The sequence below is a fragment of the Phlebotomus papatasi genome, chromosome 1, assembly GCF_024763615.1.
Source record: "Phlebotomus papatasi isolate M1 chromosome 1, Ppap_2.1, whole genome shotgun sequence".
NCBI classification, from domain to species: domain Eukaryota; kingdom Metazoa; phylum Arthropoda; class Insecta; order Diptera; family Psychodidae; genus Phlebotomus; species Phlebotomus papatasi.
In genome coordinates, this window is record NC_077222.1 from 52,047,342 (window position 1) to 52,073,436 (window position 26,095).

General features: G+C 35.0%; 2 protein-coding genes across 2 annotated transcripts in view; both read left to right on the forward strand.

The window, feature by feature from the left end:
* Nucleotides 1-7,195, forward strand: part of LOC129805949 (torso-like protein) — a 38,438-nt gene extending 31,243 nt beyond the window's left edge. The window contains exons 2-4 of the mRNA XM_055854243.1: nucleotides 2,160-2,395; nucleotides 2,476-2,907; nucleotides 6,367-7,195. Of these exons, the coding sequence (XP_055710218.1) occupies nucleotides 2,189-2,395; nucleotides 2,476-2,907; nucleotides 6,367-6,762 (1,035 nt within the window). The 5' untranslated portion in view covers nucleotides 2,160-2,188 and the 3' untranslated portion in view covers nucleotides 6,763-7,195. The remainder of the gene's footprint in view (nucleotides 1-2,159; nucleotides 2,396-2,475; nucleotides 2,908-6,366) is intronic.
* A 5,771-nt stretch (nucleotides 7,196-12,966) lies between these two features.
* LOC129805960 (ubiquitin carboxyl-terminal hydrolase puf) overlaps nucleotides 12,967-26,095 on the forward strand; it is a 40,579-nt gene continuing 27,450 nt past the window's right edge. The window contains exons 1-4 of the mRNA XM_055854254.1: nucleotides 12,967-13,156; nucleotides 13,636-13,732; nucleotides 13,827-15,340; nucleotides 21,984-22,912. Of these exons, the coding sequence (XP_055710229.1) occupies nucleotides 13,114-13,156; nucleotides 13,636-13,732; nucleotides 13,827-15,340; nucleotides 21,984-22,912 (2,583 nt within the window). The 5' untranslated portion in view covers nucleotides 12,967-13,113. The remainder of the gene's footprint in view (nucleotides 13,157-13,635; nucleotides 13,733-13,826; nucleotides 15,341-21,983; nucleotides 22,913-26,095) is intronic.

A 26,095-nucleotide genomic window follows, 5' to 3' on the forward strand; every position in this document is an offset into this window, starting at 1 on the left:
GTTTCGTTTCACTGAGATCCCGTGCAATTTTTAGCGTCCACCGCCGTCTTAGCGTTGGTGACCAACCTCCAGAGCAAAACGATGGAAAAGCTCTTTCTCAGGTTGTATATGCTAGTCATGTAAAAACTTGTTTGAACTTTTTTTCTGAATACACAAAATTCCAAGGAAAAAGAGAAAAAAAAACAAAACAGAAGATTTTGCTCCGTTGAAACTGCACTGCTTTGCAGCATTGTGAGAGGTTAAAAATGGCTAGCTAAATTTTTATTTCCTGCTCATTTTAGTACAATAACTAACAAACCCAGAATATTCCTCAAGATTTTTGAGTAAGAACTTCTCAAGATCACATCCAAGATTTTACTCAAACATTGTAAATACGTAAGTAAGAGGGGGTTGTAAAGCATCCTCCAACCCAACCTGTAACTTGATTATGGGTCAATGTATAGTGGCTACATATTAATTATTTAGAAAAGATAGTTTAGTGGTCCAATTCACGAGAAAAAGAATTTTGCTCACGAGTTCAAATTTTCCGCAAAGTTTTTAAGCATTTTATTTAAAAAATAATTTCCAAAAAAAAAATACAAAGCCTGTTCGGAATTCAAAAACCTTTCGAATGAGTTAAAACTTGCATAAATTGGATCTGAAATACGTTCCAAAGAGCCGTTTAATTTATGGCCTTAAACAGCTGATAGAATGATTTTTTAAGGGAAATGTCGCATATGAACAAAAAGTCAACTCAACTAACTTTTAAATCATATCTGAAACACGAGAAACTTTCGAACATCTGATCCCGGCTTCAGACTGGAGGTTTAGCCCAGTTCCCGAAGGTCTCAAAAATCTAATAATTTGCCCTTAATATCCAATTCTAAACAACAATTTTATAGAAAAAATACCGTACCTGATAAGGAATTTGAGGAGTTGAGCCAGATGGATAAGCTTTAAGTCTGAAGCCCGTATTACTGACGTTTTTTATTCTAGTGTTTCTGAACAGGTTTAGTTTTCCTTTGTTTATCCGATTTTAATGTTTTTTTTTAGATTCTCAGTATCACCGGAGAAACAATCATAGTTTACTCAAAAATTTTTATAGGGATTTATTGCAGATGAGAGCGTAAAATTTATGATCCCGGACAAAATAATGTAGAGTACTGACGATTTTTGCAAAATGTGTTAAAAATTCAATTAAATAATTTTCAAAGTGTCCTAGAACTGTATAATTACAAATTTGTTTCTAGATTATCAAAATCCAAAATTCTAAATTGGTTTGTCTGGTATTTTACGTGGTCCGGATTTCTAAATTTTACCTTATGCACTTTTTGATTTCGTTTTTTAATTTTGCAATTTAATTTTGAGTTTCTCGTAAATTTTTTGATGTACTCATGTTCTACTTTTCTTAGCATGTCGTTTTTCCGAATTCCGTTTTGTCGGAATTTCTTCTGAAATGTCTTTTCTTTTTTGGTTTTGAAATATTATATATATATTTTTTTTTAATATTTGTAAGGTTTCGAAAAATTTTATGATAAATTCGATAGATTTTGGAAAACAAATTTTAAGTTTTTAAGAAAATTAACAGAGGTTTCTTCGTGTGAATCTCTCCATGTTAAAGGATGCTTTTATCTTAAATGATTTTAGAAGCTTTTCTAAGGACCAAAGGTCCTTTTCCTTGTTCAGAATAATATTGTACTTAACTCCAGATATTGTAAGGCGGACATACTCTTATGTGTGTAGTACAACGAAATTAAAATTCAAAATTGAAAATGAAATAAAAACATCATGCACTGTTGAGCTCAATAAAATTTACAAAAATTTCAAGTTTAAATCAGCGATTGATATGGAAGTCAAAAGTAGAACATATCTGCATTAATATCTTTGAAGATTTTGAAAGTTTTTTATGGTCATAGATTTTAGTATTTCACGAATTGTTTTGAATTAGGCGAAAGTGAATTCCGCACTAGTATACGACCTTTCCCAAGACTGTAAGGCAAGCCATATGTGCCTCTAAAATGATAATTTATTCAGCAATTTAATAGAAAATCAAATTACAAACGGAAATATCATTATTCCGAATGATGCACAGTCTCACCTGTCTGTTCATTTGCAATTTGTTGCCGATGGGAAGTGTTGACCAACAATGACTTTATTCTTCTTCTCTTGGTGAATTTCAGCTGGGGAAGTCAATTGGAGGAGAAGAGAGATGAGTGAAATGGTGAAATTAATAGGCCTCCTTGGTCTATTATCGCTGATCACGTTCTGCTTCGGGAAGACTGAATCGCAGCTGAGACTCGGCAAAGCCATCAACATCTTCATCCGTTACGGATATTTGAGCATCTCAATGAAAGTGATTTCATACAATGACACCGAGACGTGGCTATTCAAGGAGCCCACCAAAAACATATTCACGGTGAGTTCCTTTCTTTCATTCAGTCACATAGTCAGGTCCACAAGACGTGCAAAAAATTGACCTGGTTGTACTGATGGCAGGGCATCGAGAGCCTCGAGGAGTCATCCATTGAGGAGAAGCCGGGTGTCTTCAACGGGGACTTCCACATGGAATTCTGCGACAACAAGAGACAACTCTTTCAGGCCTACTTCCGCGACTTCACCATTGAACGTCTCGATCGTCCCTGGCGTGCCTTCACGGGTGGCTGGCATCCAGACATTGCTGCACGAAAGCTGGGCATCAACTCCTCCTTCATCCACGGAGACTACTGCTACGTCCTCGTGCGAGTATCGCGGTTTCGCGAGAGTGCCCGCCTCAGGAAGCCCATTCCGCAGAATCAGGTGCTGGACCCTGACATCTCAGCCAGGATCCCGGGCATCACGCCAGGCGACACAACGGCAGCCGTGCAATTTATGAATAAATTCGGCACACACTATATCAATAGTTACGTGACCGGAAACTCACTCTATCAGGTGAGGAAATCACCTTTTGTACCTTGCTCAATGTCTTTGGTGGTGGAGGTCGAAGAGGCGGCAAACGGCCTGAGAAAATCATGTCTATTTTTTTTCTGAAAAACTATTTATTAAAATTTAAAAATAATATTTAATAAACATTTTTCATTAATAGAATTAACAGACTACTGGTCAAGTTAATTCAAAACGATCAGTAAAACTTTTGGTTATAGTAAGAAACTGGAAATTGATCAGAAATCCCTTTAAATTAAATTAAATAAACAATTTTAAGGGGACTCAGAATTTTTCAATTTTAAATTTTCCGTGAATATTGCACAATTGTTGTGCGATTACCATTCATAATTGCCAAAATAATCCATAATTCTGACCAAATTTTATTTTTTTTCATTATTTTTGCCAAGATATTGCCTAATTTTTCTGCCGATAGAAAAATCAATTTTTGGAAAAGGTGAAAAGGGATGGCTAAGTGTCCCAAGTTTCGCGAAGTACTCGAAGTCGTGACTTATGTAGATGCTATACCTCAAAAATACTTTCACATCATTTACAATTTACCGAATCGCAACCTATTTAAACCGATTCATAAATCACTCAAAATATCCCCCAACATACTTTTAACTTTGAGAGTAATAAAATTGAATTTCGGACAAAAATTACTTATCGATTCTTAACCGGTTCATTACTGGTTCACAACCGATTTGAACTAATTTATAAATCACTTAAAATATTTCCCAAAATACCATAGGAGTAATATAATTGAATTTTAGATCAAAATTAGTTATTAGTTATGAACCGGATCATTGCCAATTTATAACAGATTAGAAATGGTTCAGTTTTATCGGAAATTTCAAGACCTTTCAAATGAGCCCAAACATGATACTATTGGAATGAGGAATATGCTTTCTAGAGCCTTTTTATCCTTTCACTTTGAAAAATCGTTATTATGAATGATTCAATAATATTTTCATATCAGGACGAAACATCTACTTGCATAATCTCTAAAACAAAGCCAAAAATGAAAAAAATCACATGACGCGTTTTCGAGCAATTCCAAAAAAAAACATGGTTATGGAGGGGGGCCTCCGAATATCCCAAGTCTCTATCTGTAACCGTTTGGACTCTACGCGTGAAAAAAAATCCATAGATTATAGACTGCTCTCCGTGGAATTCGAGCAGTAAAATTATTAAGTAGGATGAGTAGGGTAAATGTCGGAAAGTCGGACAGCGCGAAAACTCAAACAAACCAATTTTTAATTTAAATAATTTTCTTAAAATTTAACAAAAAATCAATGAAATAATTTTCGAAGCGCACTAAAATTGCATAATTACCACATTAATAAAATTCGAGCTTTTAAATTGATTTGTCTGACATTCTGAGCTGTCCGATATTTCAACGTTTATTTTAAAGGATTATGATAAAAGTTGAGCAGGAACCATGCTTTTGCTTTTCCCAGAATGCTTTAAGGATCATAATAGATTTATATTAAATGCAATACACATAAAAATTTCGTAAAATTGTTCGTAAATGTTTGTGAATTCATGCTGAAGACTTATAAAATGCTCGTAAATCAACACACTAAAAAGTTTGTAAGAGTTTGTATTTTTTCAGAAACTTTGTTTGTTTCATCATCACTTAGCGAACGTTTTTAGTACTTTTACAAATATTTGCTCGTGCTTTTTCGTTTAAAACTTTACGATCAAATGACAAAATTTTACGAATATTTTCGGTGTGTTTACAAACATTTATGAACATTTAGGAACAAATGTTTGTAAAAGCATAAAAAGTGTTCGTTAAGTGATCAAATCACGTTACGAACAAGGTTTGCGGAAAAAAATATAAACTTTTGCAATTTTTTTGAATTAGGGTAAGTGTACCAAATTTCGGCATAGTTGCATGTAAGCGCCAAAGTCTTATGTTTGAAATGTAATATTTTTAATACAAATTGAATTTATTTGTTAATTTTTTATAAGGAGTGTTCCTTGGAACCTTGTAGGCAGTTTATCGTCTTTATTTTCTCTGCATTCACTCTTAATATATTCTAAAATGCATAAAAATGTAGACATTACATTTGTGGCCTATTTCGGCCACTTTCATTTTCACAGTTCCTTGCCCTTCTGTAATTCTTCTAATGTCTTTTTTAGATCATCTTGTTCGTCGAAGCGACATTTTTTGTTATTTTTTTCATTGTATTATTTCTAGAGTATGCAAAAACTAAAAATTCAATGAAATTCGAGGAACAAGAAATGTGGCCGAAATTACAAGCTGGCCGGAATTTGGCACACTTACCCTATGTGATTTACGTATATTGCGTTAATACTCAGTAAGAATTTACAAATTTTTACGAAAAATTTTACGAAACATTTTTTGTGTGTAGATATTTTCACGACTCTCAAAATTGCATTTTTTCTTCGCAAACGAAAAGTTTAACCTTAATCCTTTAAGGACGATTGCGATACCTGCATCCAGGGGCATGACGTTTCCTATGTTTCCCATATTTTCTAGTGTGCCGAAAAAACTTTGGAGCTTATTCAGTGTTTTCTATCATTGTGGAATGAATTAGCAAAAAATACAACTACAAAATAAAAGTCAATTTAATATAGAATAGGCAACCGAAAACCCCAAATTGGCAACCTACGTAGTTTCGGAAATATCTCGTGAAATGTCTACGAAAACAGGAAAAACATTACACTAAAACTGGTCGCATTTTTCAAAGCTAATGTCACCCCCCCTGCCTGTATCCCAAAAAAATTATCTACGGTCTTCTGAAGTTATGTTTTTTTTTTTCTAAAAAGTCAGAAGAAGAGATTTTCTCAATTTTGATTTTACTTTTAAATTATTATGACTCCGGAACACCTTTTTGGTCAGGAAAATTTCATGAAGTCGAAATTCGAATCCCTTTCTTTCTCACATGTTTTCCATATGACTATCTCATTCTTTCGCACAACAAATTCCATTCAGCTAAATTGAATTTGGAGTGATGTTTAAAAGAAGAAGAAGAGTACAATAGAATGAGATAGACATATTCAAAGCATGTGAGAAAGAAAGGAATTCGAATTTCGACTTCATGAAATTTTCCTGATCTAAAAGTTGTGCCGGAGCCAAAAGATGTCCGGTACACGGCACACCTTTTAGATCGGTTAAATTTCAAGAAACCGAAATTCGCGTCCCTTTCTTTTTCATAAGATTTGCATAAGTCTATCCTCCTCATACGGATTCAAAATTGGATTAAACTAAATTGAATTTCGTGTAATGTTCGAAAAAAAGAAGATGAGTGCGAAAGGGTAGGATAGTCATATACAAAACTTTAAAGAATGAAAGGGATGGGAATTTTGATTTTATGAAATTTTCCTGAAGCCTAACATAAACTATATTAAAATCTAAGTTTAGCCGCCAGTTAGACTCTTTCTACTTGAACTTGCCGTTCTTGTCTAATAAATTACTCAATTGTCAACCGATTTCAGGTTTTCGTGTTCAACAAGCGAAACTACCAGCACCTCAAGGAACGTCTGAAATCGAAGGGCGTCGCAGCACTGTCGCAATTGGACTTGTACAATTACTTTGCGCCATGGTATGCTGAGCACCTGGGCAAGATCAGGTGTGCCAGTGGGAATAGTACAGTGGAGAAATGGGCAGCCCGGAAGCTGAGGCTGTCCTACTACATCTTCACTTATGCCAGTCTGTTGAAGCTGCACGGGAATGGGTCCCTGCTGCGCAGCATCGATGAACTTTTGGGCAATGAGGCCATCCTGCAGCTGGACCTCAAGTCCATTAACGTGATCTTCAAGGAGCCCACCAAAAGGGCCTGGTTTCAGGAAATCATAGACAATTATTTGAAATTGTGGGAAGTGAATATGTGAAAGTGATCTTAGAATTTATTCGATGAAAGTGTGTTATAGTTTATTTTGTATTATCTCCTTCTGTGTATCATTTTAATTACCAAATGATTCCTCCACTGCAATCTACTGTGCTAGATTTAGGCAATGTTATAACACTTGAAGACTGGGTGCTTATTTAAATGACATCGAATGAATGATTTCTAGCGAATATTTTCACTTTTTGGCTCAAAAATCAGAGAAATATGGGGAGGATTTTTTTGTTGATGATTTCATATCGAATTACTATATATTTAATAATGCCTTTCACGCTGTGATAGTTTTTAAATAATACTTCTGTCGAGGATAATTAATTTGTAACTATATATTGTCTCAGTTTTAAATCACTGACAAAGTGGAGTAACAGTGTACTTTTAAGGATGAAAATGAGAAAATAATAAAATTATGATGAAGAAAAGCGAAATTGATTTATTTTTCGTAGTCTGGGAAAAGGAGAACTCTAAAGTTTTTGGTGATATATTTCAACTTTCATTGAAGGTATTTGGGTAAGTGATATATCTTTGGAAAGCTTGTCTTATGGCCTCTACACACTAGAAAAATTTATGTCCATATTGAAGCAAATTCCCTACGCTACGATTGTGCAGGAAAAATTCTTCAATGTGGACATAAATTTCTCTATTGTGTATAGGCCATTATTAGCTTTTAGGATCTGAAACATTTATCTTGACCTTAGGAGATTGATCTAGCACTAGCACACAAATGGTTTGTTAGATAGCTGAGGGATCTCATGTTTTCGAAAAAATGCTAAGAAAAATGACAAAAAATTCTTCTGAACACTTTTCTGTTCAAATCAATGAAGATAGTGACTTGAGATCTTATAATACCCCCATCATAAGTCGATCTAACGGATTAAAATACCGAAACTACTAATTCCTGATTTTCCATGTCAGCCTTATACTACTTCCATTTTTTTTTACTCATCTTACTTCTACTGTAGGAACGACTATCTTTGGGAAATAATAAGTAAAGAAAATATAGTAATACAATCATATGATAACGTAAAAGTTCAATTTCTTGCACTAATGATGCCTGTCTTAACCGACTAGGACTTTCTAAAACCGATTGTTTCCCAAGAACAGACATTAAAAAAACAACTTTTTTATAAAATATAATCCTAATAAAGGTAAACTGGAGCCTGGTAGGGGAAAATGCCCATGCTTCGTACGATTCCAAGCTTCCTATTAACTAAATATATCCTATATTTTTTTTTAATAAATGTGACTCATAGCAAACATATTTAAGAACTTTAATTTGTAAAGCAATACCTATTAAGGGAAACTTTAGAAACAGGTTTATAAAAAAAAATTGATAAAATTAATAAATAAATATAATGTGTCTATTACAGTTGGGTTTTATGTCAAATTTTCAAAATTTTATTGGTTTTTGTATTAAAGAGGAAGAGTTCTTCTGAATGGTAGAGTACCTGAAAGTCCCTTAATGCCGACCGTTTTCAGGCCGTAAAATAGAACAGTTTCTGAGAGAAGTAAAATCAGTTTTTATTTGAAACTTAGAATAAAAGAATTTAAATTAATAATATTAATATGTTGATTCCATCATCACCATAATATTATATTGCGGAGGCCAACCGACTTCACAATCGATCTCCCCCAAGTAAACGGTAGAAACTTTGGTTCACAGACCGTATAAGCCAAACTAGCAAAAAAATACTACTATTACTAAGTAATTATATTACTATGTTAAGTAAGATAAGAATTAAAGGGCAAAAACATTATTAGTCAAAGACTTTACTATTTATTACTCATTATATCGCATTATAACATGGCAAATTTTGGAATAACAATTTAATATTGTTATTTTAACATCTAGAATTCTCAAACTCTAAATCTAAACTGACATACAGAAATTCTGCTGCTGCGGCTGCTGCTTTAAATTATTTTAAAAAATATATATAAGATAAAATGCCCTCGAGTCGACCGGTTCCTCGACTCGATCGGTGGTCAATATTTGAATGTTTAGTTTTAATGGTAAATTTCTATAAAATTGTCACTGATTCGTATTTATTTATGGAATAATTGACTTATTAATGTTAGATCATACGCCAAATATTATTGCAAATATAAATAAATTGAATAAATAACTCTACGGGTCGAATTGAGGAACCGGTCGACTTCAGGGCACTTTACCTTAAGGTGTGATTTTTACATTATTACATATATTGTTATAACTAGCTTGGTCGACTTCTCCGGTGAGTCTGATACTCACAGGGCAGATGTTTGGAGCATGTCTGATGCCAAAGTATGAAGAAAATTACATTTTTAAGACAGGTTTTTCTAATTTATATTGAAATCCTACTATACTTTTCGATCACTTTAGGATACTTTTGTAGAGTTATTTGAGTAAATGAATTTAAAAAATAAAGTTTCCATACAGGAAAAGGGAGTCCGTGGTACAATTGATAAGAGCGTGCGACTCTTGGGTAGTGTGACCCCCGGCTCAACTGCCACAGTTGTGAGTTCGAGTCTCACCCGGTGCAAATAATTAAAACGTTTTGAATGGACATTTGTCACGAAACATTGTAGACTGAATAAGAAAATTGTAAACTGAGTAATGTACCTTTAACGCCACAAAAATTCCTGGTGACCTAAAGGTGATTCCAACCCGGGACACTTGCATCATAAAGCGAGTGCTCTACCACTTGACCCATTGAGTGCCCATATATAGAGTATATATAATATAATATATAAAATATATAGAGTTGTACCCAATCTCGATACCATAATATAAAAGGACAATGGGCAAAATGATCCAAACTGTCGCCACGAGTGAGACCGGTACCACTGAATAAGTAAGCAAAGGTAACAACTTTAGTTCCGGGACCAACCCCAAAAGTATGTATGAAAAGCATTAGAGCATAGGGTGAAAGGAACGTCTATTGACACTTTAAGAACTCGTGTCAGCACCTATTGACACCCTACTCTATATCATTTGGGATATGAAATTCGAACATCTCTGTTTATAGTAAATGGTATATTACAGAAAAAACGTTATATTACTTATATTTTACTAGAGACATTAAATAATTTTCAACATTTTGACAAAAGTATCAATAAGGGTTCCCTGTCAAACAGACGTTCCTCCGACCCTATGACATGTTTAAGAAATCTGACAATTTTTTTTACAAAACTTCTTTTCGACAAAAACGGTTTATCTTATGTTAGTTGTTTTAAAGCACAATTTATGAAGAAGGTTCTTAAGGAAGATCATCCTAGAACAAACCATCCTTATCTCTTGAGTTTTCCTGCAATTTTCTAGATCTTCGTAATAAATCTTTGAACTTTTAACATCTTTCAAATTAATAAAAAAAGATTGTATAGGGAAATGTCTCCTGTGAAGAAATATTCTCCTTAAAAGGGATGGCAAAGCGTCCGAGGCTTTGCGAGCTGCTCGAACTCCCGAGAAGGAGCTCTACCTTATATTCCTTTTCGCAAATTTTTCTGGTGCCTATAAAATTATTTTCGGATTAAGTTTGTCTATAAATCACCACAAAACCATCTTAAAGTTGAAAATTATTCAAGAAGAGTTTGTCAAAAAAATTATTAACATTTTAATTAATTGATTAACCAAATCAGGTGAAATCAGGTCTTTAACCTTGAATAATTCAAGATGGCGATTTTTCTGATAAAAGGCATCTAAGGACGAAATGTTCGGTTGTACTATTTCCAAAACATATCCAAAACTGAGCAAAATTGAAAGGGCCAATTTTGAGAAAAGTTTAAAAAACTTGATTTTTGACGTATTTTAGGGGGATAGAGAATGCTTGAAGGGGGAGGGGGGAAAATAAAGAAGTTACGTTTGATGAGATGAAATTGAAAATATATATGTTATTTGATGAGGGGTCATCGAAGACCGGAAATTGATATCTCTTACCATTTGAATTTTATATGGATCAAAAGACTGGAAAAGTGCGTAAAACAGTATTTTAAAATAGAGCTACAGTAGACTCCCGCAAATTCGGCTCTTCTAACCCTTTAAGGACGATTGGAACACCGGTGTCCCATAAAGGAAATAATTTTTCCTGACTACTTAAAGTTATTTTTTCTTATGTTTGTACGTTTTTGCAAAGTAGAATGTTGAAGGAATCTAGGATTTTTTTGCAAGTCTCCAGCTATTTGCTATATAGTAAATATTGAATCTCAGAAATGGTGAATTTTTAAATTCACAAATTTATAATTGATTTTATTTATTTTTTATACTTCTAATATTTTTTAAGCAAAACCCTTTTGGCAATAAAAATTACAATATTCATACGTAATATTTTTCATTAAAGCGAAAAATATTATTCATTGGTATTGTCAGAAAAATTACTTAAATTTTTGGGCTATTTTTGTCCCTATCGTTCATAGAAGCGCAAAATACACCGAATCAGACTCTGTTGGACTTTCCAAGGCTAGATGTAAGACTTATCATTGATTCTGTTTACCAGTTTAATTTTTATTGTTGATTTTCAGTCCGTAAAAAGTGACTCGTCGTTAAAGGGTTAAGATCGGGCTACTTTTTCATTCGGGCAGCAGTTAAATTTGAAAAAAGTTTGACATTTTTCAAGTTTGATTATGATTGTCAAATGAAGCAAATCTGCTCAAATTTGCCATGGTTTGTCTTAGTTCTGATGTGTTTTTGCATTATTAAGGGGTTTTTATGAAATTTACGACAAATATGAGTATGCAAACTCAATGTGTATGCAGGTGAATAAAAAATCGTTGCATTTCAAAGACTTTGCCGCTAGAAGTTCTCTATAATTCGGGTGACATTTTGGTCCCAAATGCCCGAATTTGAGAGAGTCTACTGTATCACCGTTACTTTCCCGATCCATCACCGATTGTGACGTGACCGATGCAGTCGGGTTCAGAATTTCAAGAACTTCCAGAAAAGTCCAAATTTAACCAAATCCGTTGAAAATTTGGCGACTGTGCAGATGTTGTCAGAACGTCCGGCCTAAAACTTTAAAGCCAAGAAGAAGAAAATTGGGCCCTCCAAGGTGGATGACCTTTGACCTTGAATAATTCAAGATGGCGATTTTTCAGGTGAAAGGTCTCAAAAGATGAATCTTTCAGCTGGACTACCTCTAAAACATTTCCAAAACTGAATGAAATTGCGCTAGGGCCAATTTTGAGATACAGTAGACTCTTTCAAATTCGGGCATTTGGGACCGAAATATCACCCGAATTTAGGAAAAATTCGGGCATAAAACTGTTTGAAATACAACGAATTTTTGTTTATCTACAACTTATATCAAGTTTACATACCGATATTTAACTTAAATTCCATGAAAACCCTTCATAATGCAAAATAAAATCATAACTAAGAAATATCATGGAAAATTTGAGCATATTTGCTTCATTTAACAAGACTAAGCAAATGTGTAAAATGTCAACAAAATGATTTCAAATTTAACTGGCTGCCCGAATTAAAAAGTAGCCCGATCTTAAAAGAGCCAAATTAGCGAGAGTCTACTGTAAGTCGAAAAATTATGTTTTTGGAGGAGTTGGGTTGGAAGGGGTGGGTGTGATTTGGATAAGTTGGTTCGCTATTCGATAGAACATGTTGATTTGTGGGGGGGGGGGGTCATCGCAGACAGGAAGTCGATATCTTCTATCGTTTGAAAGCCAGGATTGTAAAAAGTTGAAAAAAAACTAGATGTTTCATTTTAATTCAGGTAAGCTGAAATTTTTAATATTTTATAAAATCAACTGCAGAGTTCAATTTGCTCTAGAGTTTATAATTTTAATAAATGATTTTTTGTTGAAGAATGTGACCATAGCAGACTTGTTCTGGAGAGCATCTAATATCTAATTGTTTTCAAATTATACAAAAATTATTTTATGTATTTCAAGAAGAGGTTGTTTAATTTTCAATTTCATGTAAAAATTGAAACTAAAACAACAACTTGTAAAAATGCAGTTTCTTTAAAATTTCAATTAATTTTGAGTTAACCTGTTGCGTTTTAATAAAGTTCTTAATAACTTCCAAAATCTCTTAAATTTAAATTTTGCAGAATTTTTATTTAGCGCCCTCTATGATAGCGCACTAGAAAGAAACGTGTGCATTCACAGAGGGCACCTCGCCTCATTCGATATTTTGCAATAAAACATGGCAACCCAACTGCCATTTTGAAATAAAGTAAGAGCTGTCAGTCGAATTGTAAAGTTCACAGTGGTATTGCAAGTAAAAAAAAAACGTAAACGTGAAGAGTGAATTTGTGGTTTTTAGTGAAATAGTGAATGATTTTAGCGTGTACAGGTGGAAATTTAGTGACTTTCTGCCACCAATGGTGAAAGGGGTTGGCATTTAGTGATAATGTGCGACGTGTGCGCGGATTTTCTGCATCTCCTCACCACCCGTAAGTTTTCTTCTGTGATGTGACAAGCCCCAAAGTTTTCAGGACATTTTCTGGGGCTACCACTGTGAAATCCTGGGATATTTGTCCATTGGGGGGCTCTTTGGGAAGGGATTGAGGGATTTCTGGTGATAGTGGGTATGTCTGGAAGTTTTTTTTCAGGGTGGGAGTCAGTGGGAAAATGTTGGGGTCAATCTTGGTTATATTTCGTCAATATTTACGCAGTTTTTGCGGGTTTTTTGGGCTAAAATTGGGGCCAAAGGGGAGATTGTGTCCCTAGGAGGGTGAATCAGGGATTATTGAGTGGTTTTGTTGGGGAATTTGAGGGATGGAGATGAGAAAAGTTTTTTTCTTTGTCTCATCTGTCAAACACGAGTTTTTGCATTGGGAGGGATTCCCATTTGAAAAGAAGAGAAAGAAGTGCATTAGAAAAAAAATTGACATGGGCATCTCTCTTTTGTGTGTCCCCCTGTGGCTGGCAGATGAGACCAGAATCAGCAACAACGAACTCAAGCACCAGCATCTGCAGAAGAATGAGGTGGACATTGCATTTGCTTACATTCAGACCTGGCCACAGAGGTAGGAAAGGAAGTTTTTTTTGGCTTTCTGGGCGGGTGTTTCCCCTGGGTTTCCGGAATGGGGTTTTTCAGGGGATTTTTCTTTCGGTTTTCAGACAGTGCATGTGCTGCTATCGGGATGTGAAGAATTTCGAGCGTTTCAATTTAATTGTCCAGTCCATAATATGCTTGACCATTTCCCAGTTGAAGAATATCAAAGCGATTCTCGAGGAGAGTCAGACAAATAATAATAATCCGGAAGAGCCGGGAAATGGGGCTGAGGGTAAGGATGTCAAGGTGGCTGGAGAGGTGCAGGAGACTAAGCCAGCATCTCCAGTTGCCCCTGTGCCCAATGTGGTGAAGCCCAAAGAGGCTGGTAGTTCCACATGGAGCCTTCCGGAACTCGAAAGGGTTCTCATTGTGATCTCTAAGGCCTTCCTCCTCAATTTTCCCCTCTATGTGGCCTATAAGCATGGGGTGCATTCGCGCCTGGATGATATTTCTGCCCAGGATGCCAATAGCTTGAGCATCTTCTGTGATCTCCATGACAATGAGATCCCTGCCTTTCTCCTCCGAAATGTCTCTGTCTTCTGCAATTGTGGTGGCTTTGCTGCCATGGCACTCTGCTTCGAACAATCCAATCTGCCCGTGTCCACAGCTCATGCCATCACAGCTGCCATCTCCAATGTCAAACTCTGGCTCAACTATCGCAGTATTGCACAGCTCTTTGTGCCCCTGCGCATCAAGGTGCTGCAGTACATGTGCAAACTCAATGATCAGGACCTAAGGTCACCAGCTACGAAATCCATGGCAGAATTCATGTGGGCAGCCATCAAAGATCCCCTAGATTCCCAAATTACCTTTGACATGGAAGGATTAACGCTGGCATTCAAGTACTTCACTTCCACTACGCTCACTATGCGCCTTTCCGGAATGGCTCAGATCAATGCTCACATCAATCTCTTCAATGACATCTGCACCTCGGACACTGTGGCAGAAGTTGAGGTGGTTGGACAGAAATTGGCAGATTGGTTGACAGAAAATCAAATCATTTCGCATCTTTTCGGGCCCAATTTGCACGTGGAAGTCATCAAGCAATCTCATATTGTCCTGAATTTCCTGGCTGTGGAGAATCAAATCACCGAAGATCACATCAATCTCATCTGGCAGGCAGCTCAGCTGAAGCACTGCTCCAAGCCAATCTACGACATCCTTCCCTCCCTGGTGAAAAATCTGGCTCCACGGCCAGCTATGCATCTCTATCAACTTCTGTGTCGCCTGGATCCCAAGGAGCACACTGAACAGAGCATTTACATAGCCTCCGCCCTGACCAAGCTCATTTGGTCCCGTGACAGCTGTCGTCAGTCCAGTGTTGACAGTTTTTTCGGCAGTGGAAGTGTCACTGGAGCCAGTGGAACTGCCGGAACATCCCTAATGCGCAATGTCCCAACAGTGGCTTCCAGCTCAGAGAACAGTGTCAGCATCGAGGGCAGTAACAGCGAAGAGGAGCAACAGGAGGAAGATAGCTCCGAGGGCAGAAAGAGTCCAATTGAAGTGGAAGGATCAGATTCCGGAGCTCCTCCGTGCAAACAGGCCAGGCACAAGAATTGCTGCGGTGAAACCACTGATGGTGAGTTCAGAAAATTGCAAAATAACAAGTTAGAGAGAGAGAGATTGGTATCGTGGAAGTGTAAATTTTAATTACACTTCCAAGATCACTGGTCTCTCCCGGCGCCTATTGAATAACGTCAGTTGAAGGTGATTCTGGGAATTGCAGAAATTAGAAAGTTGTTCTTGTAAAACTTTTTTCTCTCTGGGGCTTTTACTCTCAAACGAAGATTACCAAAAAAATAGCGAGATTGATAGCAGGGAGAAAATTTTAATTTCAAATTTTATTTAAAAAGATTTAATTTTTGTGAAAATTTTAATAAAAGGAGTGGCAAAGCATCCAGTTTTGTGGAATACATGAAATACTTGAACTCATACCTTAAGCCTAATATAGATTTAGGCTGATCCTCGAGGTTATTTAGGATCAGGAACAGGGATTAGATTCTCTGCATGAATTTCCATTGCCTGATGTTTTACAGTTCAAGTTTAATCTCTACACTGAGAGAAATCCGAAAAAGTTAAAATAACATTCCGGAAATGTTAATTTTACCCTGCAGTATTTATCCAAAATCGGTGTAAATATTAACCTTTTTAGGTGTATTGGGGGTTAAAATTACCCTTTTCTATGTTAATTTTACGCTTAAAAAGGTGTAAAATTAACATTAAAAAATGTTAATATATTTTTTACACCTAAAAAGTGTTAAAGTTATGAGGAAAAAATGATAATTGCACCCTCTTTTTTTCTCAGTGTAAGATTAGCATGAGCTTGACGATTAGCTTAGATAATATGCCTAAAAGTCAGACAAAATGTAGACATTGCCAATCTCAAAAAGTCCCGAGAAGTAGAAAAGTGAAAAAATGCTTTTTCACAATTTTTTGGGTAAATTACGCGTAATATCAATTTAATAAATTATCAAAAATCATCTTGAAGTTAAAAATAGGTTAAAAAAGGGTATTTTAAGAGGGGAAAAAATAAATGGTCAGTAAAATGTTAAAAGTGGGCAGCAAAAAATTAAATTTGATCAGTAGGAATATGCGAGTTGATCAGTAAAAAATTAAAAAATGAGCAGTAGAAATATTCCAGTTGATCAGCAAAAAAATAAAAAAGTAAGCAGTAAAAAATTAAAAATTAGCAGCCAAAAATATAAAATTAGCAGAATAAAAAGTGGTCAGTAAAAAACTAAAACTGATCAGTAGAAATATTCGAATTAATTAGTGAAGAATTAAAAAGTGATCAGCAAAAAAATAAAAATGAGCAGTAGAAAAGAAAATTTTGTCAGTAAAAAACTAAAAGTGGTCAGTAAAAAGTTAAAAATGAGCAGTGAAAAATTAAAAATGAGCAGTAAAAACAAAAATTGGTCAGTAAAAAATTAAAAACGAGCAGCAGAAAATAAAAATTGGTCAACAAAAAATTAAACATGAGCAGCAAAATATAAAAAAAAGTTGTCCGTAAGAAATTAAAAACGTGCAGTAAAAAAATAAAAATTAGTCAACAAAAAATTAAAAATGAGCAGCAAAATAAAAAAAAGTTGTCCGTAAAAAATAAAAAGTGGAGAATAAATGTGGGCAGTAAAAAATTATTTTTCACTGACCACATTTATTTTTTATTGACCACTTTTTATTCTTTACTGATCATTTTTTATTTTTACTGATCGCGTTTTATTTTTTACTGACCACTTTTTACTGAACATGTTTCATTTTTTGCTGACCAATTTTCATTTTTTTATTGACCGCTTTTGATAAAATACTGCTCTTTTTCAATTTTTTACTGCTCTTTTTCAACTTTTTACTGCCCTTTTTTTATTTGTTACTGACCATTTTTTTTAAATTTTTTACTGATCATTTCCAATTTTTTTCTGACCAAATTTGACTTTATACTGCTCGTTTATTCAATGCCTTTTAAGAGGGGGGTCACTCGAATTTGGTATTTTAACTCTTTCCGGACCGCAGCATATGCTGCAAGCCAATTTCATCATTTTTTAATCAAAAATATCTAAGCTCAGGAATTAATTGAGGTCCTACAAAAAATATCTTACATTTGGACATCCTTATAGTTTGTAATCATCCACAAAAATAGGATTTTTATCAGTTATGAATAATTTAAAAACATCGTTTTTCATAGAATATTCATATGCTGCTTTGGGTACTCAGAGTCCCAAAAGAGACGAAAGAGTTAAGATATTTCAATGAAACCAAATTTGTCAAATCGGTTTAAAAAAAGGGATGGAAAAACGTCCCAGGCTTCGTGAAGTGCACGAACTCTAGTGATTTAGATTCTATATATCTAAAGTACTTTTGCATATATAATATACCGTTTAGAGATTTTCAATCGATTTTAATCTGTTTCATAAATCACCCAAAAGATCGCACAAAATAGTTTTAAAAGTAATAAAATTGATTGTTGGGCAAAAATTGCATATCGGTTCATAACCGGTTCATTACCAGTTCAGAACTGCTTGGATATGGTTCAGCTTTATCGGAAATTCCAAGACCTTTCCAATTTAGTCAATAAATAAGATCTTTAGAACCTTTTTAACCTTTGACCTTGAAAAAACATTATGGGGAATGATTCAGCGGTATTTTCAGACATGGTCAATTATCCGCCTGGATAATCTTTAATGGTGTTTACACACTAAAAGCAATTTTCGTCAAAAATTTCCTTTAATAAAACTGACGTTTCTGCCTATAGGGTCTCCAATACGGGAATCTCGGGATCCCGAAATCCAGGGATTTCAGCCCTTTTTTGGATCGGGATTAATCCCGGGATTGATCCATTGATAAAACGGGATTTCAAGATCCCGAAATTCCTAAATATTACGATCTCGAAATCCCGGGACCTGCTTCTTTATACTATAAAGAAGTATCCAAAATGTGAATAAAACGAATTTTGTAATAAAAAATCGAGTTGTTCAATTTATATTCTGAGTCGTCGATATACTCTCAAGTATCATTCACTTATTCATTATGAATGATTCAAGGGCATTTGTGAAATATCCGCATAAAAATTCTATAAAAATATTTCCAAAAATGAAAAAGTCGCACTACGTGTTTTCATGATATTAAGTTCACAGTTTCATAAATTTGAATTGATTTATGAAGGTACTTAAAAGAGTATTCAATACACATTGAAATTTAATTAAAAGTAAAATTTTATTATCTGGGACTCGTACAGTAAAGAACAATAAAAATAACAGTAAAAGCAGCATATGCTCTGCATTGGCAAAATGCCCGCTCTTTTGATTTTGAGACAATAGTCTTCTCAGGCAGGATCATAACATCAGTAAAATGGTCATATCAGTAAACGACAAATCCGGACAGATGACATAATTTAAGCAAAGAAAATGATGTATGGACGAAATACAGATATAATTATGCCGAAACAATCATCAAAATCGGTTGAGCAAGAGTCGAGATAATTGAGTTTATGTAATATGAAAATTGGTTTTTCCACTGTGGCGCCCCTAGCGTTGGTCTTGCTAAGTTCAAATGTTCTGGAAAGATGTAGTGTTTTGTGATAGACTTTATTTGAACTTCATCATATTTGGTGAAATAGAACCGGAGATACTGCGTTTTCATTTCCATGAACTTTACGCGAAGGAATGTAGAAAGTCAGAGCATTAAGTTGAAGTTCCCGCCCGAAATATAACCATTGCCGAAAATCTTCAAGTCGATATCTATCTTATGGCCTCTACACTCTAGAGAAATTTATGTCCATTTTGAAACAAATTCCCTACGTTTGTGTAGGAAAACTCTTCAACATGAATATAAATTTCTCTAGCCTGTAGACGCCATTAATTCGGGAGCTGTCATGCTCAAAAGAGTGGCCGGAAACGTTACAACCACCCTTATATTCGTGATCAGAAAGTGGCAAAAGACATTTTGGAAAAGTTTGGGCCCGATCGCAGGATATGAGATTTTGTGATTATTATAATAAGTGAGATTATTAAGAATCTCACCTAATATCGTTTCATCAATTCTAAAAATGTTTTTTTTTAAGATCAAAGATTAAAAAGGTTCTAGAGAACGTATTTTTCAATTGAATAGGTCATATTTGGGCTCTTTGGAAAGGCATTGGAATTTCTAATAAGTTATGAAACGATAAGTAATTTTTCTTTAATCGGTCCAAAACGATTGTCAACAGGTAAACAATAAATGATTCGAAAATACTTTTGAGGTAAATAGCATTTTAAGTCACGAGTTTCAGCATTTTCCACAGCATGAAAGACTCTGCCACTCTTATGTAGGGTGCAGCAGGCATTACATATAGCCACATTAAGGACATATCTGCTTATAGCTGCTGACCTTTTTAATCAATTGAAGCAACATTTTAACTGTAAGATCCCTTCATGTAGTTTCTTTCGATACATTCAAATGAATTTACAAGGAAAATCCGGAAACCGTCGGAAAATATGTGATTTTTCCGAGCATGTGAAATTCATAACTTGTGGCCTCTTTTACGAACTTATGGCCACTCGTGGAATAACTTATGGCCACAATTTTAAATGATATAAAACTGACTTAGTAATAAAATAATTTTAGTAGAAAAGAAAAGGAAGAGATTTTAAGTAATACAATATTTTTTATTATTTACTTACATAGTTTTTATAATAGTTTTTCATAGGTTTTCGTCATAATCGAGCACTGTACTATTAATAGTGATTCTCCTTCACAGTGACCGGTAATCTGTCTTTCGTGATGAAAAAAAAGACATATTTGGCTGCATGAAGCAGCCACCTTCTTACAATATCCTCATTTGTCTCCTTTCCTAGAGACACTGTTAAAGCCTCCGTGATGAATTTTCTCCCAGAGACTTTCCGGAGACTATTGTAGAGTTTTGCTTGAGGAATGTGGTACAGCTGAAAGAACTGGAATAACCTCAATGTTTCTCAATTATCCTCGCACCCTCTGGATTGGACTATTAGGGCTCTTTTGTTGTTTTTTTCTTATTTTTAATTGGTGTTACAGTAGATTCTCACTCAATCGGCTCTTTTTCAATCAAAATTTTGTTGACAATTTTCACGTTTAATTATGAAGCAAATTTGCTCAAATTTGCTGTAGTTCCTCTTATTTTATCGTGATTCTTTATAATTGAGCGCTTTTTGTGGAATTTACAAAGGCATTGACGCTCAAATCTATCGATAAACTGGACGACATTTTGCCCCAAATGCCCAATTGAGAGAGAGTCTACTGTAGGTCCTAAGAGGAGAAAAAGTTAGGTTATCTACAGCAAAATGCAAGTTCATGGGAAAAAACAATGAGATCAAACACAAAACTTATTTATAAGCAATTTTTTATATTACGATTTCAACGCGTTCCTTAAACTTTATTAGATTTTTGCTAGAAAACCCTAATTCACTGAACGAAAACAATGCGATTGACAACTCTCCAAATCAAATTGCAATACATGTCGTGTGAGGGCAGCACGCGTCAAATGTCACGGCCACAAGTTAGTAATCTTAACAATTTCGTTATAAACTTATGGCCTTGTCTTTATTAACATTTTTTGTTTCAAAAATCTTAAAAATTTAGTAAAATTAGGAAATATATTTACTAAGAAAAGAAGTTTTGAAAAATAGAACTAAATATTTTTATTTGAAGATATATAATTTAGTCATTAAAAATTGAAAGATCGTTAATACATTTCTTAACGAATTGACGTATTTTTAATCATCGGGCGCATCACTGAAATGATTTTCACAAAATAATTAATATTCTACCTGAATATAAAAGTAAATTAGTTTAAAAGTTTCGTTTAATGATAGCACATGAAATATTCCTAAATTTGTAGTTCTTTGAAATCAATTTATGAGAAAAAATTTAAGATTTTTGTTAGGAGAACACAAGTACAGACTGGCCTGGCCATAAGTAATGCCGCCACCCTATATAATTTTGAAATATTCAGCATGTCACATTTTGCCCCATGTTTCCCAACTTTTTGTTTCTTTCTTTTAGTACTTGTTAATTTAGCCCCATTTGCTCAATTTGCGCTTTTTCAGGGAATTGTATTCACGAAAATTTGATTCAATCGATTGATGGGTGTTTATCTCGATTAACGAGAATTCAGCACTTTTTTTGACCTTGGTATTTAAACATAATTCATTTCGCAGAATTTTATCAATTAAAATTGATTGATTTCTAAGAATTTTTGGTGAAATTATTAATTATAATTTTGTGTAAACTATCGAATACACGTGAAAAATTAAATTCGTCATTATTTAATTTATTTATTTTGCTTATATTTTAATCGACTGATTTGAAAAATTAGAATTAACAAACCAAACAGTGTTAAAACAAGTTTAAAATTCCAAGATGCAATTTTTTGCTTCTTTTGTACTCTCATATAATGAACATTTGATTGGAAAAAAAGAAGAAGAAGTTAATTGTGGTTTCGAAATCCAACTCATGTCATTCATCATTCATTGAAATCTCTCAATATGTCGGTTTTATTAAATCATTTATCAATGTTTTGCATCTCATTTGTCAAATAATAATAATCATAAAATGTACAAAGTGATTCAATTTGTGCTTAACTTTGAGTAAAAAAAAAATAAAAAAAGGGGGAAAAGGAAATAGTAAAAGATTTTGAAATTTATGCTGATTATGCAAGAGAAATTGATAAAAAAAACCTCCTAGAAAACAAAATGCTTTTCTTCCCTCGAAAACAGAGAGCACGAAAGTTGAGGCTGATGCTGCCGATGAAGTGGAATGTGAGAAGGGAATTCCACCTACATTGACCATAATGGGTCAGCGAATATCCATTCTGCCAGATGGATCTAGCAGTGATGATGGTCTCGATGCTTCGGAGAATTTTTCTGTGATGCGAAAGCGTCTGCGGAAGCGTCGGAAGATGCGTGTTCTGTCGAAGAAGCAAATGCAGCAGATCGCTGAGATGTCAGATGGGGAATCGCATAGCGATGGGGCTGTTGTGGGGAATGATAGTGATTGTAGTGAGACACATTTACCATCGGCTGTTCTCAGTCATTTGCATTCAGATGGATCATTTATTGGGGCCATTTCCGAGGGGCAATTGATGGATTTACTGAGTGGCGCTGAGAATGATGGAAGTTATTCGTCACCAATGAGCAATAAATCTGAGAAGAATATGGCAGATTTCGATGATGAAGATTCTCCATGTGAAGAAGAATTGGAACAATTGGCAGCCAGAGGACATTGTCTGGCGGCTTTTACTTTACCCAGATCCAGGACAATTGCCAGTGTTTTGGGAAAGAGTGAAAAGGTTGTGGCTAAGAGTGTGGAGAAATCGAGTCAGGAAAGTGCAAATTCCTCAGCATCGTCCACCACGACACAAGGAGGAAGTTTCAAGCTCAATGATGTCTGTCAGCCGGGTAATACACTTCTCTGGGATTTGCTGCAGGATGACAAAATTGGACAGTTGGGTGAATCTCTGGCACTGGAAGCTGAAAAGGCATTGGGGACTCTTTTGTGCTTCAATACGGACAAATTCATCCGGATGCGCTTTGTGGAGGGATGCTTGACGAATTTGGCCAATAACAAAAGTGTCATTGTCTGCTTACGTCTTCTGCCCAAGATGTTTGCCAGCTTTCAGCAATTTCGTGCCACAGACACGCATCAGGTAAATTATTAAATTGCTATTACAAAAATTTCTTTCAGCCTCCTTGAATGTCCTTGAGTGTCCTTGACAAACCTTGACAAAACAATTAATTTTGAATGAAGTTGTAAAGAATCTCAGCTAACCGAACTGCAAAATTTTATAATATTCCGCTACATTTGACATCCTTCATTTTTCATATTTTCTACTCATTAAAATCTGAAAGGTTCCTTGAAGTCTGAATTCTGAAGATTTTATTTGCTTAGTAATATTTGTCACGCCCTCCACAAAATAGGCCACTCCCCCACATCATGAGTACATGCCCTATTCCTTTGCCTATTAATTGTGTCGAGGCATAAAATTAAGTTTGTCTTTCCCAAAAATGGGCCACGTCAATGGCAACCGGACTTGCCGACATCATTTCATGTTTCGCATGAAGCAGGGGACAACGGACAAACACAGAAGTAACCAGAAATTAAGACAATGTTCTAAGTAAACTGTTCGTAGTTAACGTAGAAATTGTCTGATACATCTAATCTCATAGAGTTATCGATTGAAGTGCTTAATGCAATTGGTTAAAATCGTATGGAAAGTCTAACGATAATTTTGTGAAAAATTTAAATATTTTCTCAAACATCTTAAAAAAAAAAATAGAATAATCATCCAGCAATTTGGCATTGTTATTAATTAGCTGAAATTGCAATTATTTGATGATTAATTAAATGAAATAATGTTTTTCAATGGTACTGAGCAAAACGAGCGTAAAGATTCTTGCATTTCTTATTTAAAAAAAAGCTCAATATATTTCCTTTCTCATTTACGCATTCTCAAGATAGTTAAAGGGGTTACATGGATGAAGAAGACTGTAAAACTATAATAATTTCTCAATTTTTTTCAGCATATTAAAAAAAAATTAATTTAAGCTCTTAGGAATATAAAGGTACAACAATAATAAAACCTATATTTCCTAAAGTTTTCAATTAAAATTTTTAATAATTTAGTCATTGAAACCTTATTTTTGGAGATTTTTTCTTTTGAAAAAACAAAAACATATTTTTCGGTGAAGAAGTTTTCTCGGAATTGGTCCATCTAAACTCAGTCCTGGCATTATGCACTTCAGGATTAAGTACCTGACGGAATTATGCACATAAAATTATGCAAGTTTGCCTACTTTTGGGAGTCAATTCATTATATCATTTTTGAAATACGCCTGATTGCAATACTATGTTGCGACGCGGGAAATTTGAAAAACCTGTGCTTCTTTTTCAAAATTAAACTTTAATTTCTTTTATTAAGGTAAATCTTTTAAATATTCTAATTATTTATTGAAGAACTCTGGCCAAAAATACTGTTATTGTATTTTTATTAAACAGTTGAATCTTTTTGTCTTGACTGCTTCCACTCCGCGCAAAATTCGTTCTACGGAAGATTTATTCAAAAGAAAGCCCCTGAGGGTATGCAAATTTTCTCGGTGCGTAATGCCATTTCACGCGCTTTTTTTCGGTCCCGAAAATGTCCATAATCCCAGGACTGACTTAGTGAAAACTCTCATTTGGAAATTCTCTAAATAGGTTATCTCTTCATCGCCAATCATAATTCGTTACTGGATACTTCTTCTAACTGACTCTCGATCAAAGCCTGCAGCACCCATTTTTCTTCCTTTTGATTTTTTTTCACAGCATGTAAATGTTTTTGAATACATTGGCGGGTCGTGTTTAATGTCACTGTAAATTGATTTTGTGTTTGCTAATAGTCTTCATCCAGTATCACTTGCAGATCGGCATCTTAATTTTTTTTGGTCTTGCGGGACGTTCCTTGTTTTCAGTCTTGAAGTTGTCTTTCTTAAAGCCTTTCAACCAATATTCACGGGTAGTTTTTAGTTGTCAATGTTGCAGCTTTGGCGTATACCTTCTGAAGCAAATTATATGCTTCATATTGTTTTCTTCAAGTTGAAGTAAAAAGTCACACGTACCTTTGACACACAGAGCTATTTGACACAAAACTCGACATCTTGTAGCGGTACCATCCAAAAAAACACTCCATAATTTCTTCTTCTCATTTGAGAGTAGACAAAGATCATAGATCTCCGTATCCTTCTGTGTCCTTTCTGTATCGAGTGGCTGTGCTACTCTGGAAACTGGTTACCACAGGCGGGTTGCCTCTGTGATACCGGTCAACCGGTCAGAATAGCACCGATCGTTGATGTTTCTTTATGGTGCTTCACAGAAGTCCCGGTATTTTTCAAAATTCGTTTCCCCTTTACGCCACAATGTTCATTGTTCATTCACTCAAACTCTTTTAACCAATAGCGTTGAAGGGGATGATGTGCAGCAAAGGGCGCCTAGAAGCCAAACCAAAGTTCGATTGGTTTCATAAGCATTAAACCCGGAATCCGTTTCGAACACGGAGTTCGAAACGAAATTATAAATTTGTTTAGGCCTAAAGTTAGACATCACTTCAAGAGGTCAAAGATCTGGCGTTTCTATGTAATAATGTTAGACTCTACGTCAGACATAGCTCACATTGATCAATATTCTGAAATAAGCGGATATGTTCATGCTGTTCATGTGCGTAATGACGGTAATGACAAACTGGAGCTTAAGGAAGTTCTACTCCAGATTTATTACCATTTCGGGCAAGACTGCAGAGGACATTAGTCAATACTTATTATGCACACTTTGTTAAAGTGATCTATAATCCGAATTCCCGCTTTTTCTCCATGAATCTGACGACTCTGAGCTTGAATTACAGCCCTTGCAAGTATTCAGGTACAACACTGCTTTCAACCGTTTGTCCTTAATAGCATTCCTAACTTGAGACATCTAGGTTTCACATCTTTGGCTCCTTGGCAGTTCAGGACGATGTTCGGATTCAATTCCAAAGTATTCTCATACGAGGTTCTGAATTTAATTCAACCACTTTCACCTAGCCCGGAAAAGATGTCAATGATCCGAGGAGCTACCGCCCTATTTCTCTTTCGTGCCATCTCTTTAAAATGTTTGAAAGTATGCAGTTGAAAAGGATTGCACCTGCCGTAGAGGACAGGCTGATCGGAGAGCAAGCTAGGTACCGCTCTGGAAGATCCAGCTCTGGTCAAGTACTGAACCTCACTCAATTTATTGAGGATGGTATCGAGGAAGGCAAAATCACAGGTGTTGCCTTCGTCGACCTCTCGGCAGCCTTTGACACAGTAAACCATAGAATCCT